Source organism: Zalophus californianus, chromosome 15, assembly GCF_009762305.2.
Source record: "Zalophus californianus isolate mZalCal1 chromosome 15, mZalCal1.pri.v2, whole genome shotgun sequence".
In the NCBI taxonomy this organism is placed as follows: domain Eukaryota; kingdom Metazoa; phylum Chordata; class Mammalia; order Carnivora; family Otariidae; genus Zalophus; species Zalophus californianus.
In genome coordinates, this window is record NC_045609.1 from 47240921 (window position 1) to 47259429 (window position 18509).

At 45.2% G+C, this 18509-nt stretch overlaps 1 protein-coding gene across 2 annotated transcripts in view; it reads left to right on the top strand.

Annotated features, from left to right (window-relative positions):
- The window catches only part of WDFY4 (WDFY family member 4), a 296192-nt gene that overhangs the window by 146382 nt on the left and 131301 nt on the right, over positions 1–18509 (top strand). For both annotated transcript variants that reach the window (XM_027595872.2, XM_027595873.2), the window contains exon 39: positions 352–488. In XM_027595872.2, coding sequence (XP_027451673.2) covers positions 352–488 — 137 coding nt within the window. The remainder of the gene's footprint in view (positions 1–351; positions 489–18509) is intronic.

Genomic DNA, 18509 nt, shown 5'->3' on the forward strand with positions numbered 1-18509 from the left:
TATTGAAAATTCTCTATATTTGATGACCTGTGTTTTAAACACATAATCTTACTTACTTTTCATAACACCAGAACGAGGTTAGATGCTATTATCCCCAATTTAGCTAATTTGTCCAGCGTCTCACTTTGAGTCAGTAGAGCTAGGAGTCTAAGCTGGGTCTGGTGACCCGCCCTCTATGTCTTAGTCAGGAGATGGCAGTGTATGCTTGTAGCCTGGGCTGTTTTCCTTATTGGAGTTGGTTCACTGGACTTGTGCCCCTGGCTGGCTCTTTGAAAGCCAAGCCAGTTGTAGAAATCGTGTGTGCTCTCCTCTCAACTTCACCTCTGACAGTTTTTACTTCCCTGTTCCTAGCATCTGAGAAGAAGTCGCTGACCAGTCGCTCGACTGTGGGACACCACAGCAAAGTGTCTTCATGGAGTGGCAGCTTGTCTTCAGCCATGAGGCTGATGCCCGGGCGGCAGGTCAAGGACCCTGAGTGCAAGACAGAGGTGAGCTCAGACCCCTTTCCTTAGAGAAGTATCAGGCATTTGTTCCAAACCCCACAAGTCATGTCTTCTCTCTCTGTTGTTTCTGGACATGATCCAATTCCATATTCTTCTGAGCATGGAAGGTTAGGCATGTGACTTCCCAGTTGAGACTGTATCTAGGGAAGCCAGGTTTTAGGCTAGCTTTAACTTGAAGTGAATATGGGCTCCCCTTGAACTCCAAGAGCAGGTGTTCCTTATGGCATTAAAACCCAAACCAGTCCTTGTTCCCACTCTCCTTTTGAGTCAGGTATGCTCAGAGAGCCCTAGCTTGCAGCTCAGCAGGAGATGTATGTGTGGGCTCAGCAAAGAGGGACAGAAACATTGTCACCTTTACCAGGAGATGTAGTGGTGGATCCTCTTGACTATGTGGGGCTGAATTTTCGTCTTTTGTTTTTTGTTTTTTTTTCAAATTCATTTCTTTAAAGCTGCATAGGAAACCATCCTAAAATTCAGCAGCACCAACAATGAGTTTTTCTGATCATGGATGCTGTCATAAGGAATTTGGAACACAACGGGTAGGGAGGTGCCTCTACTCCATGAGGTCTGGAGCCTTGGCTGGAACCATTGGAAGGCTCATTTACTCACACGTCTGGTGGTTCCTCCTGACTTTAGTCTGAGACCTCAGCTGAGACTGTTAGCTGGAACACATGTACCTAGCTTCTCCATGTGTCCTAGCTTTCTGACAACCTGGTGGCTGGATTTCAAGGGCTCATTTCCAAAGAAGGGGGAAGGAGAGAGAAAGAGAGACAGAGAGATACAGAGAGAGAGAGAGAGGCGGAAGCCACATTGCTTTCTATGACCTAAATTCACCTCTGCTGCTTTTCTTTGGTCGAGACAGGCACAGAGTTCTGCCTAAGTTCAAGGGGAGGGAAATAGACTCTACCTTCTGGTAGGGAAGTGGTAAGGTTCTGCAAGAGCATGTAGGACTAGAAATACTGCTGAGGCTCTTTTTGGAGAACACAATCTGTCATATTCTAATGTTGGGGTCACTGACTTATTTTCAGAGGCAGTTTATGGTCATTGAATGGACATGACCTTAGGGTCAGAAGACCTTGGGCTATTTACTTAACTTCCCTGAATCTTTATCTCCTTATCTACACAATGGGATAGAAAACTGTGGGGAATTGTGGGAAGGGGCTCCCCAGGGAGGTGGGATAGATGGTTGATAGACACATGACACAACTGGAGCTCTCGGCCCATGTAACTTTGGAAAATGAGGTTGACTCCAAATACCACCTACTCTGAATATGGGCTCTGCTGTTCCCATGGCTCTGTTGTCCATTGTGGCCAGTGACTGATGGGAGGGCACTATCATCAGATACTAGGGAGGAGGGGAGTAAGGGCTGCCTGGGCAGGGGAAGGAGATTCTCCTCTTTCCAAGCTTCAGAAGGAAGAGGATTTAGGACGTCTGGGGAAAGAGACCAAACATAGAACGGAAGACAGAAAATGAACTTGACAGGGCTGTGTGACCACCTGGTGTTCAGTACTGAGGGTAGGCTGTGTCCTCAGCATGTTGGCTTGTGGAAAACCCTGCTCGGTAAGCTTGTTGACTGGCTGACTGAGTGAGTGAACAACTCATTTAGATTCGTAACAGGTGTATCACGAAGCTATTATCAGCCCCATTATATAGATGTGGAAACTGAATCTTAAAAAAAAAAAAAAAAAAAGTCAAGGGCTTTGTAGCCAGGAAATGGCAGTGTGAAGAAAGGATCTCCTGTCTCTGTACTGCCACACATGACCTTGGGCAATTCTGTGACCTCTCAGAGCCTCAATTCCTGATCTTACAACTGGGACTGTGTTCTGTTTACACTAGAACCTGTGGAAGCCCTTGGAAACTGCAAGGGCTTTAGAAATGGAAGACAGTTTCTGAAATTCCGTCTTACCTTATCAGTCCTTGCCAAAGGGAGGACCATCTCACAGGTGGTATGGCTGTGCCAAGCCCCAGAAGCTGGAGCATCCCCATCTGTGCCCAAGCACTTGCTCCTGACTAGCGGGGGTCCAGGCCCTCTTCCCCTGGCTTCATCCTGGAACTTCCGTTCCTTGAGCAAGTCAGCTCTGTCCCCAGGAGGTCAGTTCAGTCTGGCTGTGGAAGCTAGGGAAGCGACAGCTGGGATGCTGGACATGGGCATGCATTATATGGGAACGCTTGTGGGCTAGGGATGTGCCTCTTGCCAGTCCCCCACCCCCTCCCAGGTCACTGTCATTGGCATGGCTCTGTTGCCTCTCAGTGCTGGGGAGACTGGTTGAGAAATGGTTCATCTGAAAGAAGCTGGAATAGATTGCAGTGTTTGAGGCCCTGTAGGTCTACAAATGGCTTGTAATAGTTTGCTGTGGGCTCACATGGAGAGATCTGGAGGCAAGAATATTTTTTTTTTTTAATTTTTATTGTTATGTTAATCACCATATATTACATCATTAGTTTTTGGTGCAGTGTTCCATGATTCATTGTTTGTTCATAACACCCAGTGCTCCATGCAGAACGTGCCCTCCTCAATACCCATCACCAGGCTAACCCATCCCCCTACCCCCCTCCCCTCTAGAACCCTCAGTTTCTTTTTCAGAGTCCATCATCTCTCATGGTTCGTCTCCCCCTCTGACATACTCCCCTTTTCTTCCTCTTCTGTTAGGAGGCAAGAATATTTTAAATTGGCTGTCTTTGGTGAAGGCAGGCTGCTGAAGATACTGTCTTCCACATCAGTTGAGGTCTCCATTCATTCATTCATTCATTCACTCAACAAATATTTATTAAGTACTTACTTTGTACCCTGCTAAGCACTGAGGCTACAGAAGAAAGAAAATCTGACATATTCTTTGCTTTCATGGAGACTGCATTTTAGGAGGTAAAGATAGACAATCAACAGATAAATAATTTGTAAATATGGAGGGTGTTAATTGCAATGAGGAAAAATGGAGCAGGGTAAGTGGGAGAGGCTGGCTATTTACATGAAGGTGGTCAGAAGCCCTCTCTGGAAAGGGGCGTGGGAACAGAGAAATAAGGAAGGGACTCTCCGGAAAGAGTGGTCAGGCAAAGAGGGGACCATTAGACAAAGGTGCTGAGACTGGCATGTGCTGGGGTGTTCTAAGGCAGCAAAGGACAGTGTGGCCGGACTGAAGTGGGGAGAGGGCAGCCCTGGGTGACATCTCCCTTAGCTGTCACCATCAGGAAGACCTGTGCCTTTCCAAAGCAACTCATGAACACTCTGTCACACTTAGATTTCTCGGCACAGTCATCTGGGCACTCAGAAGCTCGGAGAGATAACCGTGGCCCAGCTCTTGTAACTGCACATACCCAGAGCCATAAATGTCTGCAAAACACATGCACATGTGCACACACGTACATGCACACACCCCTCTCCCTGCTTCTGCCTTCCTGTTTGAACCTTGTCCCTCTTCGATCTGATTTAGTCATCCTTCCTTCAGCTCATATTATCTTGCAGACTTTTAAAAGACAAATTTGTTTCGAAACAAAGTGGACTGTTTTAATTTTAAAAATGAACTGTGTCTTTGCTTTGGAGCATCCTATACCAGTAACTTGCTCTGGGCTGGGCACAGTGCCTGGTACATAAGAGGCTCTTGAAGAATGTGTGCAGAACTGTATGGAGCGAGGGAATAAAATGCTTTCCCTCTTTTCATTGAGATGAAACTCAGCAGCCTTCACATCCTGCATCCATCACTCATCCTCGCGAGATGCCTTTGTTGCTAACAGAAGGCACAACTTCTCAGGTACATATGTAGACTGTGATGTCATAGGAGAAGAGCATCAACTATCTGCCCTGGGGTCTGTTTAATTATTTTTAAAAATTAATTTTGATTATTACAGCTGATTACACCTCAGTGAGCAATGTAATTGATATTTTCTAATGTATCCCAAGGAACATTTTGTACAACACGCTTTTTGTTGTTGAAGGTTAAAGACTCCGTTATTGGTTTTTGCCTAAATATGCCCACATCATTAGTCTCTCCAGTGAGAAGGTCGCCATCTGGAAAAAGCAGCATGGAGACATTATTCAGGCACAAGTGCATGAAATTGGTGTTTCTTCATCTTCTGTCTCTCTTCTGGAAAGAAGAGGCTTGTAATTAAAGGAGTTGGTTTTGGAGGAAACATTATTCATTTGATGTTATTCCTTATCATGTCAGCAGCTGACAGCTTTGTAGCACTGATAAATTGCTCCTTGGAGTGAGACATACGATGTACCATTCCTAATTCCTTTTACCTATCTTTGTTTTCAGTGGAAAATGTTTTCCTCTTGGCAGGTTAGCTGAACTTTGGGGCAAGGCTGGTATGATGGATGTTACTTCTTCCTTTTCTTCTCCTGACCCCATCACAGTCCCCTCTGGGATCAGATGGTGGAGTCATGGCCTCTCCTGTGGTGAATGAAGGCTGTGGGGGTCAGCCTGTCAGACAGAGCTTGGGACCTTGGGCTCCCTTGAGGCCACCAGACACCAACGATGCTGTCCCAGAAGCTGCCTCCTGATGTCCTCCTTCAGCTTAGAGCAACCCATAGTGTGTACCCCGGCCAGTCATTCCTCTTCCCAGCACTGTGTGCAACTTGCCGACCCAGTTTTAGACTTTCTTCTTTAACAGTAAGTTGAAAAAAACATCAGCAACTCCTGCTGGCTTCTTAGCTCTGACAGGCACACCATGGCAGTGTATGTTGTTAACATTATGGGGAAGCAGGTGAGGGGTTGATGGAACCCTCTGGACTATCTTTGTAACTTTTCTGTAAATGAAGAATTATTCCAAAGTATGTAGTAGGCAGTCTTCCCTTTTTTCTTTTTCTTTTTTAGAGAAAGAGCATTAGCAAACAGAAAACAGGCAGACAGGACATGAAAGGCTGGGTGGGAAGGGGCCGTGAGGATGAGGGGATGTGAGTCCTGTGAGCAGGGGGATGATGGAGGTCACCCCGGGATGCAGGGAGGACGCCATGGCTCATGCTAGATGTGCCCGAAGTGAGGGCTTAAGTAGTGGGGGAGCAGTCCGTTTCTGTCTGTAGGGGTAGGATTGGAGGTTAGAGCCCCGCTGAGAGGGGCCAGGCTGGTGGCTGTGGCACATCATTTAGATGGGAGATAATGGAGGCTGCAGGGGCAGGGGTTGGAGCAGTGGAAATCAAAGAACACACAAGAAAATTCTGTTGAACCAAGGCTGGGATGAGCAAAAGAAGAGGGCTGCCACAGACAGAGGCCCTGGACTCTTTGTAATCAGACAGTGAGGAGAAAGGACACTGGGGTGTGGCAGGTGTGGGAGGCGTGTGATTCTCATGGTTCTTTTGGATCTGCAGAGCATGGGAGGAACAAGCCAGAGGAAGGGGGTTGAGAGTTCAGGCCCACTTCTAGCCCATGAGAGGGTAGGAATCTTGCTGGGTGGGCGCAACTGCCTGACCTGTGTCTTGTTCAGCAAAGCATGAGCAGGATTTTACCCCATTTTCCTCCTGGGATCAGTGGTACATGTGCAGACAGCTCTTCCATGCAGGGGCCAGGTGGACCCCATCTGATGAGGGGGTTGCACACTCCTGCCTCCAAGCAAAGCTGAGGGGCTTATAGAGGAGTAAGACCCTCTGGAGCAGGGCCAGGCCCGGTGTCCACATGTTTCTACAGCTTTCGGAGATAGCCGAGCAAAGCTTCCGGTTGCTGTCTTCAAAGTGGAAATGGCCCAGGTAGGGAAGCCAGGGCTGTACGAGAATTAATAGAAGGGATGAGAAATCACCACAGCCGGGGGTGACACTCTGCAGTTGCTAAAGTACCAAAGACAAGTTCTTGGCAGGAATTCTCTGCCTAGCCTGACAAGGACACAAAAGCGAAATGCATTTGCTCCAAGGTCCCTGGTCTCTAACGGCTGCTCTGTGGGTGAGCCCTCTGCCCACCAGGTACACTAGGGCCTCCTGTAAGACAGTCCATGCCCACGCGTGGGAACCAAGATCTCAGAGATGGGACACCTTTGTGGGCAGGGTGACCGCGGACTTGCCATTGGCTCCCTCCCTGACTGTGTGCCCAGGCCCACTGTCCCAGGCCCAGACACAGAGCAGCCCTGCCCCTGGTGGAGGAAGAGATGCTGGCTGAGGCCAGCAACTGGGTGACAGCTGAATGAAGGACAGCCCTGGCCCGGGTCCCTGGTAAGGGAAATGACATTTTTGACCATCCAACTCTGAGCACTTTACCCATTATCTCTTTTAAAAATCACTGTGGAAAGTTTCAAACATATGCCGCAGTAGAGAAAATAGTAAGATGAATCCCCATGTATCTATCCATCACTTCAGGTCCACAGTGTTCGACTCATGGCCAATCTTGTCTCATCTCTATCGCTACCCACTTTTCCCCGCTGCACGGAATAATTTTGAAGCAATATCCCAGACATCATATCATTTCATGCATAAATGTTTCTGTATACTTATTTTCTCTTTAAAGAAATCATGAAACCCAAATAAAAATTGCAGAAAGGGAAGCAAGTGTGCAGAATGGGAAGGCTTTAGCAGTTACTGGGGGAGTGATCAAGCAGTTCCTAGTCTTTCTTTCTGGCATGTTTGTATTCGTCTCCTGCTGCTGTGTGATTTTGGTCTTGCTGAGGCTGAAGGCACAATGAGCCTCAGAGAACTTGGTGCCCCTGTCTCCGGAAGGAGGGGAGGGACCGGCAAGGACACAATGCTTTTGACTTTGGTGCTTCGGCGCTTCTGAGTTCAGGACATGCACGGCACTTATGGAGGAAGCCTCAGCTGTCACTTACCCCGGGGGGGAGGTTCATGGGGCAGGAGAGCCCCAGGGCTGAGAAGGGATTTTTGAAAATAGAAAGAAATCGGCTTTGACATGAAGCAAAGTCAGTGGTGGAATAGCAGGTAGCAGCTGAGGAAGTCAAAATGCAACTGTGGAAACAGAAGTCAGAGTTCCCAGAGTCTGTCTGCTGTGAGAGTTTCCGTCAAAAATCTGTAAGAAATTTTAAAAATCTGAAATTCAGAAGATTGTCATGGGGACTGTTTTACTTAAACTTGTTGTAAATTCAACATGATGTTTTGGGCAAGAGAGAAAGGATATTCCCAGGAGATGAATGTGCCTTTAAGAGAAATGTGTGGAAGCAGGTGGCCTAAATTTGGGGGGGAATTAAGACACATGAGGACTTCTAAAATTAGGCCAGAGGACCTAGAGAGGGGTGTGGTCCTGATAGTACGTTCTCACTGGCATGGCAGAAGGGCAAGGAGACAGCCTCTGTCAGCAAATCAAGAGAGGAGCTGGAGGGACAAAGCCACCGGAAATCATAGGAAAGAGAAGAGTGATTCAGAAAACCTAAAATCAAGCACTTGATGAGAAATCACAATGCTGTGTTGTTGGAAAACCCCACTGTGTTCAGTGGTGGGAAAAGTCTAGTGAGCAAGTAATTAAATGGGACTGTGTGTGAGAGGAATAAAACCACTCGGACACAAATGCAAGTATGATTTAAAAAGAGACTTTGAAAAGTGTAAATCCCTCTATGGATGTGAGCACAGTGACTAAGGCCGTCTGCTAAATGGAATCTTGGTTTTTATAATTGCCGTGGGCAAGGCTGCCAGTGACTTACTTTCTCCTGATGCTTTTCCAGAGATAACTGACCCTAAAAATTGTGTTACTCTCCCCAGCCTGGTCTTTGAGCTCTTCATGGTATGTCTGGACTGGAATTATTTCCAGAAAGGACTTTGGTTACTCTCTGGTTGTTAGATGTATTAGGGAGCAAGAAAGGGAAAAAATCATGAGGTCCACTATCATATTTCTCAAACCCTGAAGTTTCTTTTTTCACTGATGCTGAAGTTACGTAGCATGACTCATGGCCCTGGTCTTGCAGGAAGAGGTGTTCCAATGCCACACCCAGAATGGACCTTCCCAGGGGAGCAAGGTATCCAGGTGATGGAGGCGGGGACACAGCATCGTAGGCTCATGGGAAGGCAGCCAGGCTGGGGCAACACCTGTGCACATGTGTGTACATGCGTGCATGAATTGCCCTAGAGGTTTTTTTCAAGTGGTCTGGGCACCCAACCAGGGTGCTCTCTCTCATTTCCACTGTCTCTTTGACATACTCGCACACGTGCACACATACACACACACACACCATTCTTCAAACAATTGATGTTAGAACCCACTCATCACATCATCATCAAGAGGTGACCAGGAAGGAGTTGGCTGGATCAAGAAACTCCATATGAGAAGTGAACGTGGATGATAGGTCCCGACAGCAGAGGATTTGAAAGAGCAGCAACATCATCCACACAGCATTACTATCCAGAACAAGAGGGAAGGACAGTCACGGGTGGATGGAGACAGTGGCTTTTCTTTTTCCATTTTAAGGAAATCTTACATGTTACTAGTCTATCAAAAGTCCTTGTTACAGGAGTTTGAAAAATAGAAGTAAATGAACAAAGCAAACACTGATACCTTTAATGATGTTTCTTTACCAAGTGCATCATTTGTGAGACATCCTTATCTTCATAATAGAAGGATAATTAACATCACTAATTATCTAATTAAGTTCATTAAGCATCCACCAACAGTGCACCGTGAAGTTGACATTATGTTCTACTGTCAACAAATGCTTCTGATTTCTTAGGAAGTAATTAAAATGTAAATTAGCATGCAATTATATGCACAGGGGAAGTTTTGAATTAGATATTCATTTCAAAACTGCTTAGAGCAACATAGTTTTTGTTTTTTTCTTCAATAAAAGCAGACATTTTGCTATTAATGGTATATATTAAAGTTGCCATTCTGTTGCTCAGTGTTTGAATCATTGCCAGGTTAGAGTGCTTACATGACATAGAGTATTTAGTTGATAGGTTTGCTACTGTGCTTTGTGCTTTTGCTCTTATGTGATCATTTTATTTAATACGTTGGTTTGTGTCTTTTGTGTTTAAAAAATCACAGCTGATTTTTTTTTTCTAAAAACTTTCTGTCACTTAAATCTCTAGCTGACTTTTCCCTTTAAAGGTGTTTTAGGTCAAGTATTTTAATGTATTCTTTCCGTCACATTAGATTCACGGAATGTAATCAGTGGCTTGCTAAACACAGGTCCCACACAGGCCCTTTCTTACGCAGGAAAGAGGGAAGCCACACAGAGCAAACTTGTGGTCCAGCCATCCTTGATTGCAAGTTCACATTTCTGGGCTTTTTAGGATGGCCCCTTGGTTTCTGATGAAATATTATAACTTAATTTATTATAATGAGATATTATAACTGTTGTGCTAAATACAGCAACCTCATCAGATTGGGACCCTTCCTGAAACATCACAGAGTCCCCAGACATTTGCTGGAAAAGAGGGTCCCAGGAGAGAAGCCACCATGCCCAAATCCCCAAGGTTCTCATTTTTTAAACAATCCCAATTAAATCCTGGAATGCCCATGTTTTATTAAAGCTCATGGTTTATTGTCAGAGCTCAGTGGGTGGGATGGCCACTTCCCCCATCTTCTAGTATGAAGATACTGGGCCATTTGAGCATTGACCTGATATTATTTGTTTAGTGAGGAGGAAAAGTCTCTGCTGATGATATTGAACATCCCCAATCACTTTCTGGATGATGTTTCCAGGGATGGATTTAGGTGTTGCCAGATCCAGTCCCCTCAGTTTTGTGTGAACGAGATTTCAAATAAATGTAGAGAGAATACAGTGGCATAAGAGAGGTTGTCCCTTGTTCTCGTGAAAGGATCGATGGCAGTGTTGGCTATGAGTAGAGCCTGCTGAACCACTAGCTGCTCATCATTATGGGTGCCGACATCCCTATAGTCCAGGCAGAGAGAAGCTGGTCTCCTGGGGCAGGTAGGGGACAGGTAGCATGGTACAGGGACTGGTGGGTGGACCTGAGACTGGCTGGACTATGACAAGCAGTGACATCATGCCAGAGGAAACCCACACAGGGCTCTCCATAGAGATAGGCAGTTTTGGGGGTGGGCCCTGACTTCTGTTCCAGCTAGCAAGCTGTGAGCTGTGGGGTGGTCTCTGCCTTCATTCTCATTTGTCAGTCCAGAAGGGGCTTCCTTTTTCCCATTCATGAAAAGGATAGTGGCTATGTTAGCAGAGACCTTGGCCTGACTGAGGGATCCCACTGCTAAAATCAGATGATGCTGACCTTCTTCAAGTAGACAGCAAGCACCTACCTCAGCGAACAGATAGAATTTTCTCTACCAGAATTTTCCCCTCAACTGTTTATTCCTAAAACTTACCTTAAAATGTGATCTGCCATATCATGTCTTCTTAAGAATGCAAAGTCCACACAACAAATGAATAATTGATACCAACAGGAACTCACCTCATCCCATGGCTGGCTTGTGGTCCTGCCTCTTGCTAATCACACATTTCCTCAACTGTGACTGGCACGAAAGGGTGGCAGTGTCACCGTGCTCCACAAATGCACCATGACACCAAGGGCTCTCCCACCTGAGAGCAGGCCAAAGCCACCCCTGAGTGCTTTTCTGGTCATTCAGCCTCACAAGAAATGGGGCTAAAGTTGCTTTTGGCAGCAAGATGATAGCTTGAACTTTCTCCAGGAGAGCAGGCACTGAGGTTATGCAAGTTCCACAAATCAATGGAATATGCTCAACAGCTGGTCCTGACCACTGCCCGTTGAAAGGTGCATTGAATCTAAATTATGTTTGAAAAGTCTTTAGGGACATCTTTCTCCAAAGATGTCTATCCAAACAGAAACATCTAGTCTGAAAAAGTTAACTAGATCTTCTCACCTCCTTCTCCTTCTGCTATTTATTTTCTGATTTTCTTTCTTTCTCTTCTTTAGTATTTTTTAAAGATTTTATTTATTTGAGAGAGAGAGAGAGAGAGAGAACAAGTGAAGGGTGGGGCAGAGGGAGAAGCAGATTCCCCGCTGAGCAGGGAGCTCAACGCTGGGCTCAATCCTAGGACCCCAAGATCATGACCTGAGTCGAAGGCAGACACTTAACTGACACAGCCACCCAGGGACCCCTCTTTTGTACTCTTTTTATTATAAAATCAGGCTGTGTTCGTATGCCATTTATGATGGGTGTCATTGAAGATTGTTTCAAAGTAACTTGAGGTCCAAGTCTTCAGCTCAATACCCAATATTTTAATGTACATAAATATCTCATCCCATGCCATTCAACAACACATGAATTTATTGAATAGACATAGCATTCCTCACTAAAAATATAGAGATGAATAACCCATGAACCCCATATTTAAAGAATCCTTGTGCTGTTTATTGATCTCCCTACTTAGATGGCATCTAAGAAGAATCACAGTAGATGGGTTTCTGAAAAAAAAAATGTCTATAGGTCAAGATTTTGTAAATTGAAACAGATTTGAAATTAATTTAGGAGTGTGGCAATTTAAAGGAATCCTAGTTTGAGTCCTTTTGAAAACTGAATATAGTCCTTTACTTTAAAGACGAATTATACCCAAGAATCTATTTTGAGGTTCAGATTTTTGTATATTAGATTTCCTAATGTGAGACACACCTGCATTCCAAAAACTAATGTGTTTGAGGGGAAGGTATCGACATCCTAAGAAATTTTGAAAAATTATGACCTAAGGATGGGGGAAACACATTTTTGTTTACTTCTCTAAATATGAGTTTTTAAAACTTAAATATACTCATCAATGCAAAAATGCTTTTGAGTTCATGAGACAGAAATGTCCCCAACTCTATAAATGAGAAACTGGCAGATGGTCGTGGAGAGGAGGAGTGTGGGGGCCTCCCAAGGTGATGCTGCCATTCACAACCCGCTAGGGCCTGCTCCCAGCTTGGCCACCAGGCGCCTGCCATGTGAGTTACAGCCGCCTTCTCGCCCTGGGACCCATCTATTATGAGAAACCATTTTGGTTAATTAAAAAAAGTGTTTCGAAGTCTCAGAACAGCAAGTTCTGAAATTTTCTTCTCTTTGCTATTGCCGATGGGGGCTGGTGTCAACTCGGCTCCGTGGCCTGGCATAGGAGGGAAGGTTGGGGACAGCAGAAGGAAGCGTGGCTGTCCAGTCCTGGGCCCTGGGAGAAAGGTTCAGAGGTCCTCGGGTGCTGGTTGATCTACTAATTAGGGGTGACGAAGGGAGTAGCTGAGGTTGTTGAGTAAAACAAAAGTGCAATTGAATGAGCATGTGTCTGATCTGTTCTTAGAGATGGTCCCCGACTCATGGATTTCTATGTTTTGGAGCTTCTGTATGGGCTGGGGTGCCAGGTGAGGTGTCTGCTCTTGGTTTCGGGAAAACAGAACTATAAGCGAAAGGGAATAGATGAGAAAATATTAGATAGTGTGACATAATCTGAAGGAAATAGATGATGTGCTAGAGACTACCTTGTGATCACCGTAGGTTGGAAGCGATGATGAAGTCGAGAGGAAAGAGGAACCATCCAGCATCTGGGGAATGTGGATTCCCAAAACAAACCCAGCTAGTGCCAAGGCTTGACGGTGGAAGTGAGTTTGTATATTGGAGAACAGAGAGAGAGAGAGAAGTCCGTATATAAATGGAGCATGGAGCTCAAATGGGAGAGTGGTCCAGGAGGACGGTGCGGTGCAGGAACCAGTTGTCATGTGCCCTTCCAGCTTCTCTGGAGGATCAGAAAATATGTCAGCGTCTATGACTCCATCTGCATCTACATTTCCATGTCTCTCTCATCTTTAAGCTCACATTTCTTCTCCAGATATTCCCTCTTTCAACGTTCTATGCACATTCATTGATTTCCTCTTATATCCCAGGCCCTTGGCTTAAGGCCAGTGGATACAGTCTCTGACCTGGGAGTCCCGTCTTCTAAGAGGGTGAAACCATTACACTGTAACAAAGGGTTAAGGTTCAGGAGGTGCCCAGAGGAGGGGGGGGCTCACTTGGGCTTTTTGGAGGAGTTTGAACTAGAGGAGGAGGAGGAGGAGGACGAGGAGGGAGAGGAGGAAGGCTGTGAGGGAAATTGGTAGGGAGGAAGGGGCCCCTCCAGGTGCAGAGGGACAGTTGTGACCATCTGCCTTGTGGCTCAGCTGCTAGCCTGGCATTAGTGGGATGTCATATCCAGGTTATCTTAACTTAATTTCATGTATTTACTTATATCCTGCTTCACTCCTCAGAGGATTTATGGTACCTTTAGATGAGAATGCATGTAATAAAATAAAGAAATGAGATCAGGAAAAATAATAATAGAAGAAGAAAGCCAATTCCTAGGGAATGAAGATCATAAACATGCAGTCTATAAAGAATTAGTCAAGCATCCATGCTGTACTCTAGCTTTCTGGCTGCCCTTGTGGAGAAGGAGGCGACATAGTTCGTACATTTAGTCCCCACCCATCAGTTACGCTTCTGCCAAGAGGTGGAAGTGCCTGAGCACAGGAACAGAGGGAGAACAAAGCAGATGGCCCCGCCCAGCACTTCCTTGCCACCTCCACTGTGAGTTTTTAAAGATCCGATCTGACCCTGTCCTGTCCCTGATCAAAAACCAGCATGTACCCCCACACTGTCCAGGAGAGGACCCAGACCCACAACTGCACTGCAAGAAGCCTGACCTCGCTGCTTTTCTCAGCCCACCCCTCGCCCCTGTCCCACACCATCTGCAAGTCAGACCCACTTCTGTATTTTGTTATAACGCACCCTGTCTTCTCTCATCTGTACTGTTGGGCAAATGTGGGCCCGTCTGCCTGGAAGAGCCACCCCCCCCATAGGACCAACTGCTTAACCTGGGCTTTAAACACCGTGCCCCTTCTGAAAGCCTGCCAAGCTGTCTCCAGCCTGGCTGGGACCCTGCATAGCCACAGCTCTCTTTGTCCTCACAATGACTACAGGTGTGAGGACCCAGCCTAAGGGACAAGGAAGGGTTGGTGTTGATTATGTTACCTGTGAGCCGCATACAGCCCCACTGTGGGTGCCTACTGGCCAGTCCTGGGTGTGACCCCCAAGAGAGCTGAGGTGAGCAGGTGTGCACAGCATCAAGGAGGACAGGGATAAGGTCAGGGCTGCCCTCAGGTAACTCCTGCTGTAGGCCCCCATTGCCTCCAGGGCCCCCCTGAGGGCTCAGGCCAGGGGTTTTGCTCTGGAGGTGGGCAGTGACAGGGTAGTCCTGGCCAAAATGGCCTTGGCTCTCTTCTTAAAGCCGAAAGAAGGAAGCCTCCCTATAAACTGCAGCTCCCATTTGTTTTCTCTCTCTCTGAAATGTTAGTTGCTGTGTGCAGGTTGCTTCCATGCTAGACATCATCTGGAGAGAAAGAAGCCATATGAGTTTACCAGTGCCACCATAACCCAGCAGCGCAAACTGGGGGCTTCACCAGCAGACATCTCTTTTCTCACACTTCCCATCCGTCTGAACTTTGTGGGGGCCCTAACACCCGAGAAAGAGGCAAGGAGAAGGGAGGGTGGCTTCCTTGAGAAGGCCCGGTACCTACAATTCCAAAGCTTTTGTCCTTTGCTACACTGGAGTGTTTTGTTTGTTTGTTTTTAAGTAGTCATGTTCCATGTACTCAGAACAATTGAATTTAATAAAAACATCACAGTTCAAAAAAGACAAATTAGAAACCACCGTTCATCTTAGAAATTAATATGTGAGTGAATTTAACGAGAGATGAATTGAGCTGTGGTGAGCTGGTCCCTCCTCAGCCACTCTGAGCATGAGTTGTTTGTCATTATTGCTGGAAATATGATTATTACTCCAGTATTGCTTGACATTTATTAAGAATCCAGGGGCTATGTCTCCATCGCAGAGAAAAGTGCAATTATCTGGGTACTTGGAGGAAAGAGCATTTCCTGGCCCGAATCGTCGGAGTAGATATCCTGCAAAGACCCCTTGACCATGACCGTGCCTTGCTCACTGGGCATATGCCCCCTCTTCCTATCAGTCTGCTAACATTTGATGGGCGCACATGTAGATATTATACATGGCTTACCACAAACAGGGAAAGCATTTAATTGCTTTTGTCAGGGAACCCAAACCAGGTCTCCACCAAGGACTTATATTTAATGGTAGATGTGTGTCAGCCTTATACAGAGAAGGCATAACAGAAAAACTTTATTGAATGTTTCACAACCAGAAAAATACTGAATTTCAAGGGATGGGGTGGCTGGATGATAGATATTGGGGAGGGTATGTGCTACGGTGAGCGCTGTGAATTGTGCAAGACTGTTGAATCACAGATCTGTACTTCTGAAACAAATAATGCAACATATTTTAAGAAAAAAGAAAAAGAAGAAGATAACAGGAGAGGAAGAAAAGGGGAGTATGTCAGAGGGGGAGACGAACCATGAGAGATGATGGACTCTGAAAAACAAACTGAGGGTTCTAGAGGGGAGGGGGGTAGGGGGATGGGTTAGCCTGGTGATGGGTATTGAGGAGGGCACGTTCTGCATGGAGCACTGGGTGTTATGAACAAACAATGAATCATGGAACACTGCACCAAAAACTAATGATGTAATATATGGTGATTAACATAACAATAAAAAATTTAAAAAAAAAAAAAAAAAAAAAAAAAGAAAAATACTGAATTTCAGATGGGTTTAAAGTGCAAGGGGCATGAGGACCAGACCCGAAAGTGTTGCCACTGACCCTGAGGGTCGCCTAAATCCTGACCCCATGGAGTGTCTCACTCTGGGCAGGGAATTACCAGCTGCAGAGAATTCGGCCGGCAGAGTGACAAGGGTCTATGAGTTGCATTTCAGTCTCTCAAACTTTGATCGTTGCCTCTGTTTGCCTGGCCCTTGGGGACAGAGATGGACAGTGTCCCTGAGGAGATTATTCTAATCGGGGGGAAAAGGGCTGGTGGGAAACAAGCCACTGTAATTCAGAGTTCTGCTTTCAGAGGGTTTCCGCTCTGCCATGGGAGCCCTGAGGAGGCGTTCCAGGAAAGAGCAGACTGTTCATGATGGTTTCATGTTAACTACAAAGTGTGCACACAGACCCAGTTTCTTCTGTTGCTCACTGCCACTCGGTGACATTGCACTGTTAATCAAATCTCTCGTCCTCTCAGCCCCCACCAATGGAGAAGAGGGGAGCGGTGAGTGACAGTGAGAGTGACCAATGAGAACATGAGATCCAGGGGAGGGGGAGTCTCTTCCACATCTGGTTTCATTCCTGCCTTGGTGAATGGGAGTTCACCTGAGTTTGACTTAAACCTGTCTCTTTTTTCTTTGGCCAGAGACAGTCAGATGTTAAAGGAATCTAGATTTGACATTAAAATCAAACAGCATGGTTATTGCTTTTTCTTTGTGGAATTAGTAGTGAATACTTAGAAACTTCAAAAAATTGTAAAGAAGACTGATTACAGTGGAATCATGTTAAATAGGGTTAAGTTTAAAAATAAGTTCATGAAATGAAAATCAAGTTGTCAATGATACTCTTAAAATTCCCTTATATTATTTATCAAGAACAGTACCATTTATGACTTTGTGAATTTGGTACCATCCTTGTATTTTCCACCAGGCAGCTTTTCCACCACTTTGGGGATTAATTACTATTTCTTTGTTAAGTGTCTGATGAAGTGGTTGGCTCATGCAATTAGGGGGAGCAAGTTTTACCAAAAATTATTTGTCTTTAAACATGAGAATTACACTTAGTACAATGAGTTGTTTACATCCAAGGGAAATGTGGGACTATGTCCAACTGGGAGAACAGTGACTCATATCTTCCATCTCAGTTTCATGATGGAGTTTAGGTGGAAAGGTTGTGAGAATTTCATTGTATTTTCTAATACACTTTTTACTTAGGAATACCTTTCATATACTTTGTTCATGTTCATATTCAGTACTGTTATGTACTCCTCACCCAGTTTCCCCTGTTGTTAACATCTTATATTACCATGGTGCCTTTGTCAGAGTGAAGAAACTGACATTGGTGCGTTACTAGTAACTAAACTCCAGACCTTATTTTGCTTTCGCTAGTTTTCCCACAAATCCAGGATCCAGTCTGGGGCACCACATTACATTGGGTTACCATGTCTCCTTAGGCTCCTCTGATTTGTGACAATTTCTCAGACTTTTCCTTGTTTTTCACGAACTTGACAGTTTTGAGGAGTACTGGTCAGATATTTTGTAGAATGTGCCTCAATTTTGGTCTGTTTAATATTTTCTCATAATTAGCTTGGGGTTGTGGAGCTCTGGAAGGAAAATCACAGAGAAGAAGTGTGCTTCTCGTCACATTGTGTCCGGTCAGAGGCGCGTGACACCCATGTAACATCATCACATGGTCATGGTAGTGTCAGCCAGATTGCTCCACTGCAGAGTTCCTGTTGTTCCCCTCCCATACTGGATTCTTTGGAAGCAAGTCCTTAAGTCAGTCCACCCTTAAGGGTGGCCTCCTGGCGAGGGAAACATCTACATATATTATTTGAAATTCTTCTGTCCTATTATTTATTTTTTCAATCTTTTATTTGTATCAGGAGGGACTCACCCATATTTATTTTATAATTTGGGCTATAATCCATTAAGTCTGTTATTTATCTTGTGCTCAAATTGCTCCAGCTTTTTGCTGAGAGTATTTATTTGCTCTCATACTTGCTTTCACTGTAGCTCTCTTGATATTTTTTCACTGATCACAGAAATGAAGCCATATGAATTTTATGTGTTTTAATGCATCCCACTGTAATCATTCTAACATTTTTGGAGTGTGTATTACTCAGGATAAATTATGTTATGTTGCAGTAACAAACACCCCCAAATCTAATTGTCCTAAAATAGCAAAGGCATGTTTCTCACTTGTGCTGCAAGTACTGTGTGAGTTGACCAGGAGTCTACTATGCCTTGTCCTCACTCAGAGACACTGGCTCATGGAGCAGCCATCATCTAGAACATTGAGTGTTGCTGTGGCAATTAAAAAAGAACTTAGCAAATTGCTCGTGAGCCCTTCAAGCTTCTGCACACTTCTCCCCAGCATCACATAGCTCAAAGGTAGCAGGAAGGGTAATCATGCCGTGTACCTACAGAGGAGAGAACTGGAAATATTTGGCAAACAGCACTATTGGACTAGCATACTGTATTTTCTTTTAGGTTTTCTTTTCTGTGCAAATTCATAGATTTAATTGTTATTATTGTTAGCATATGATT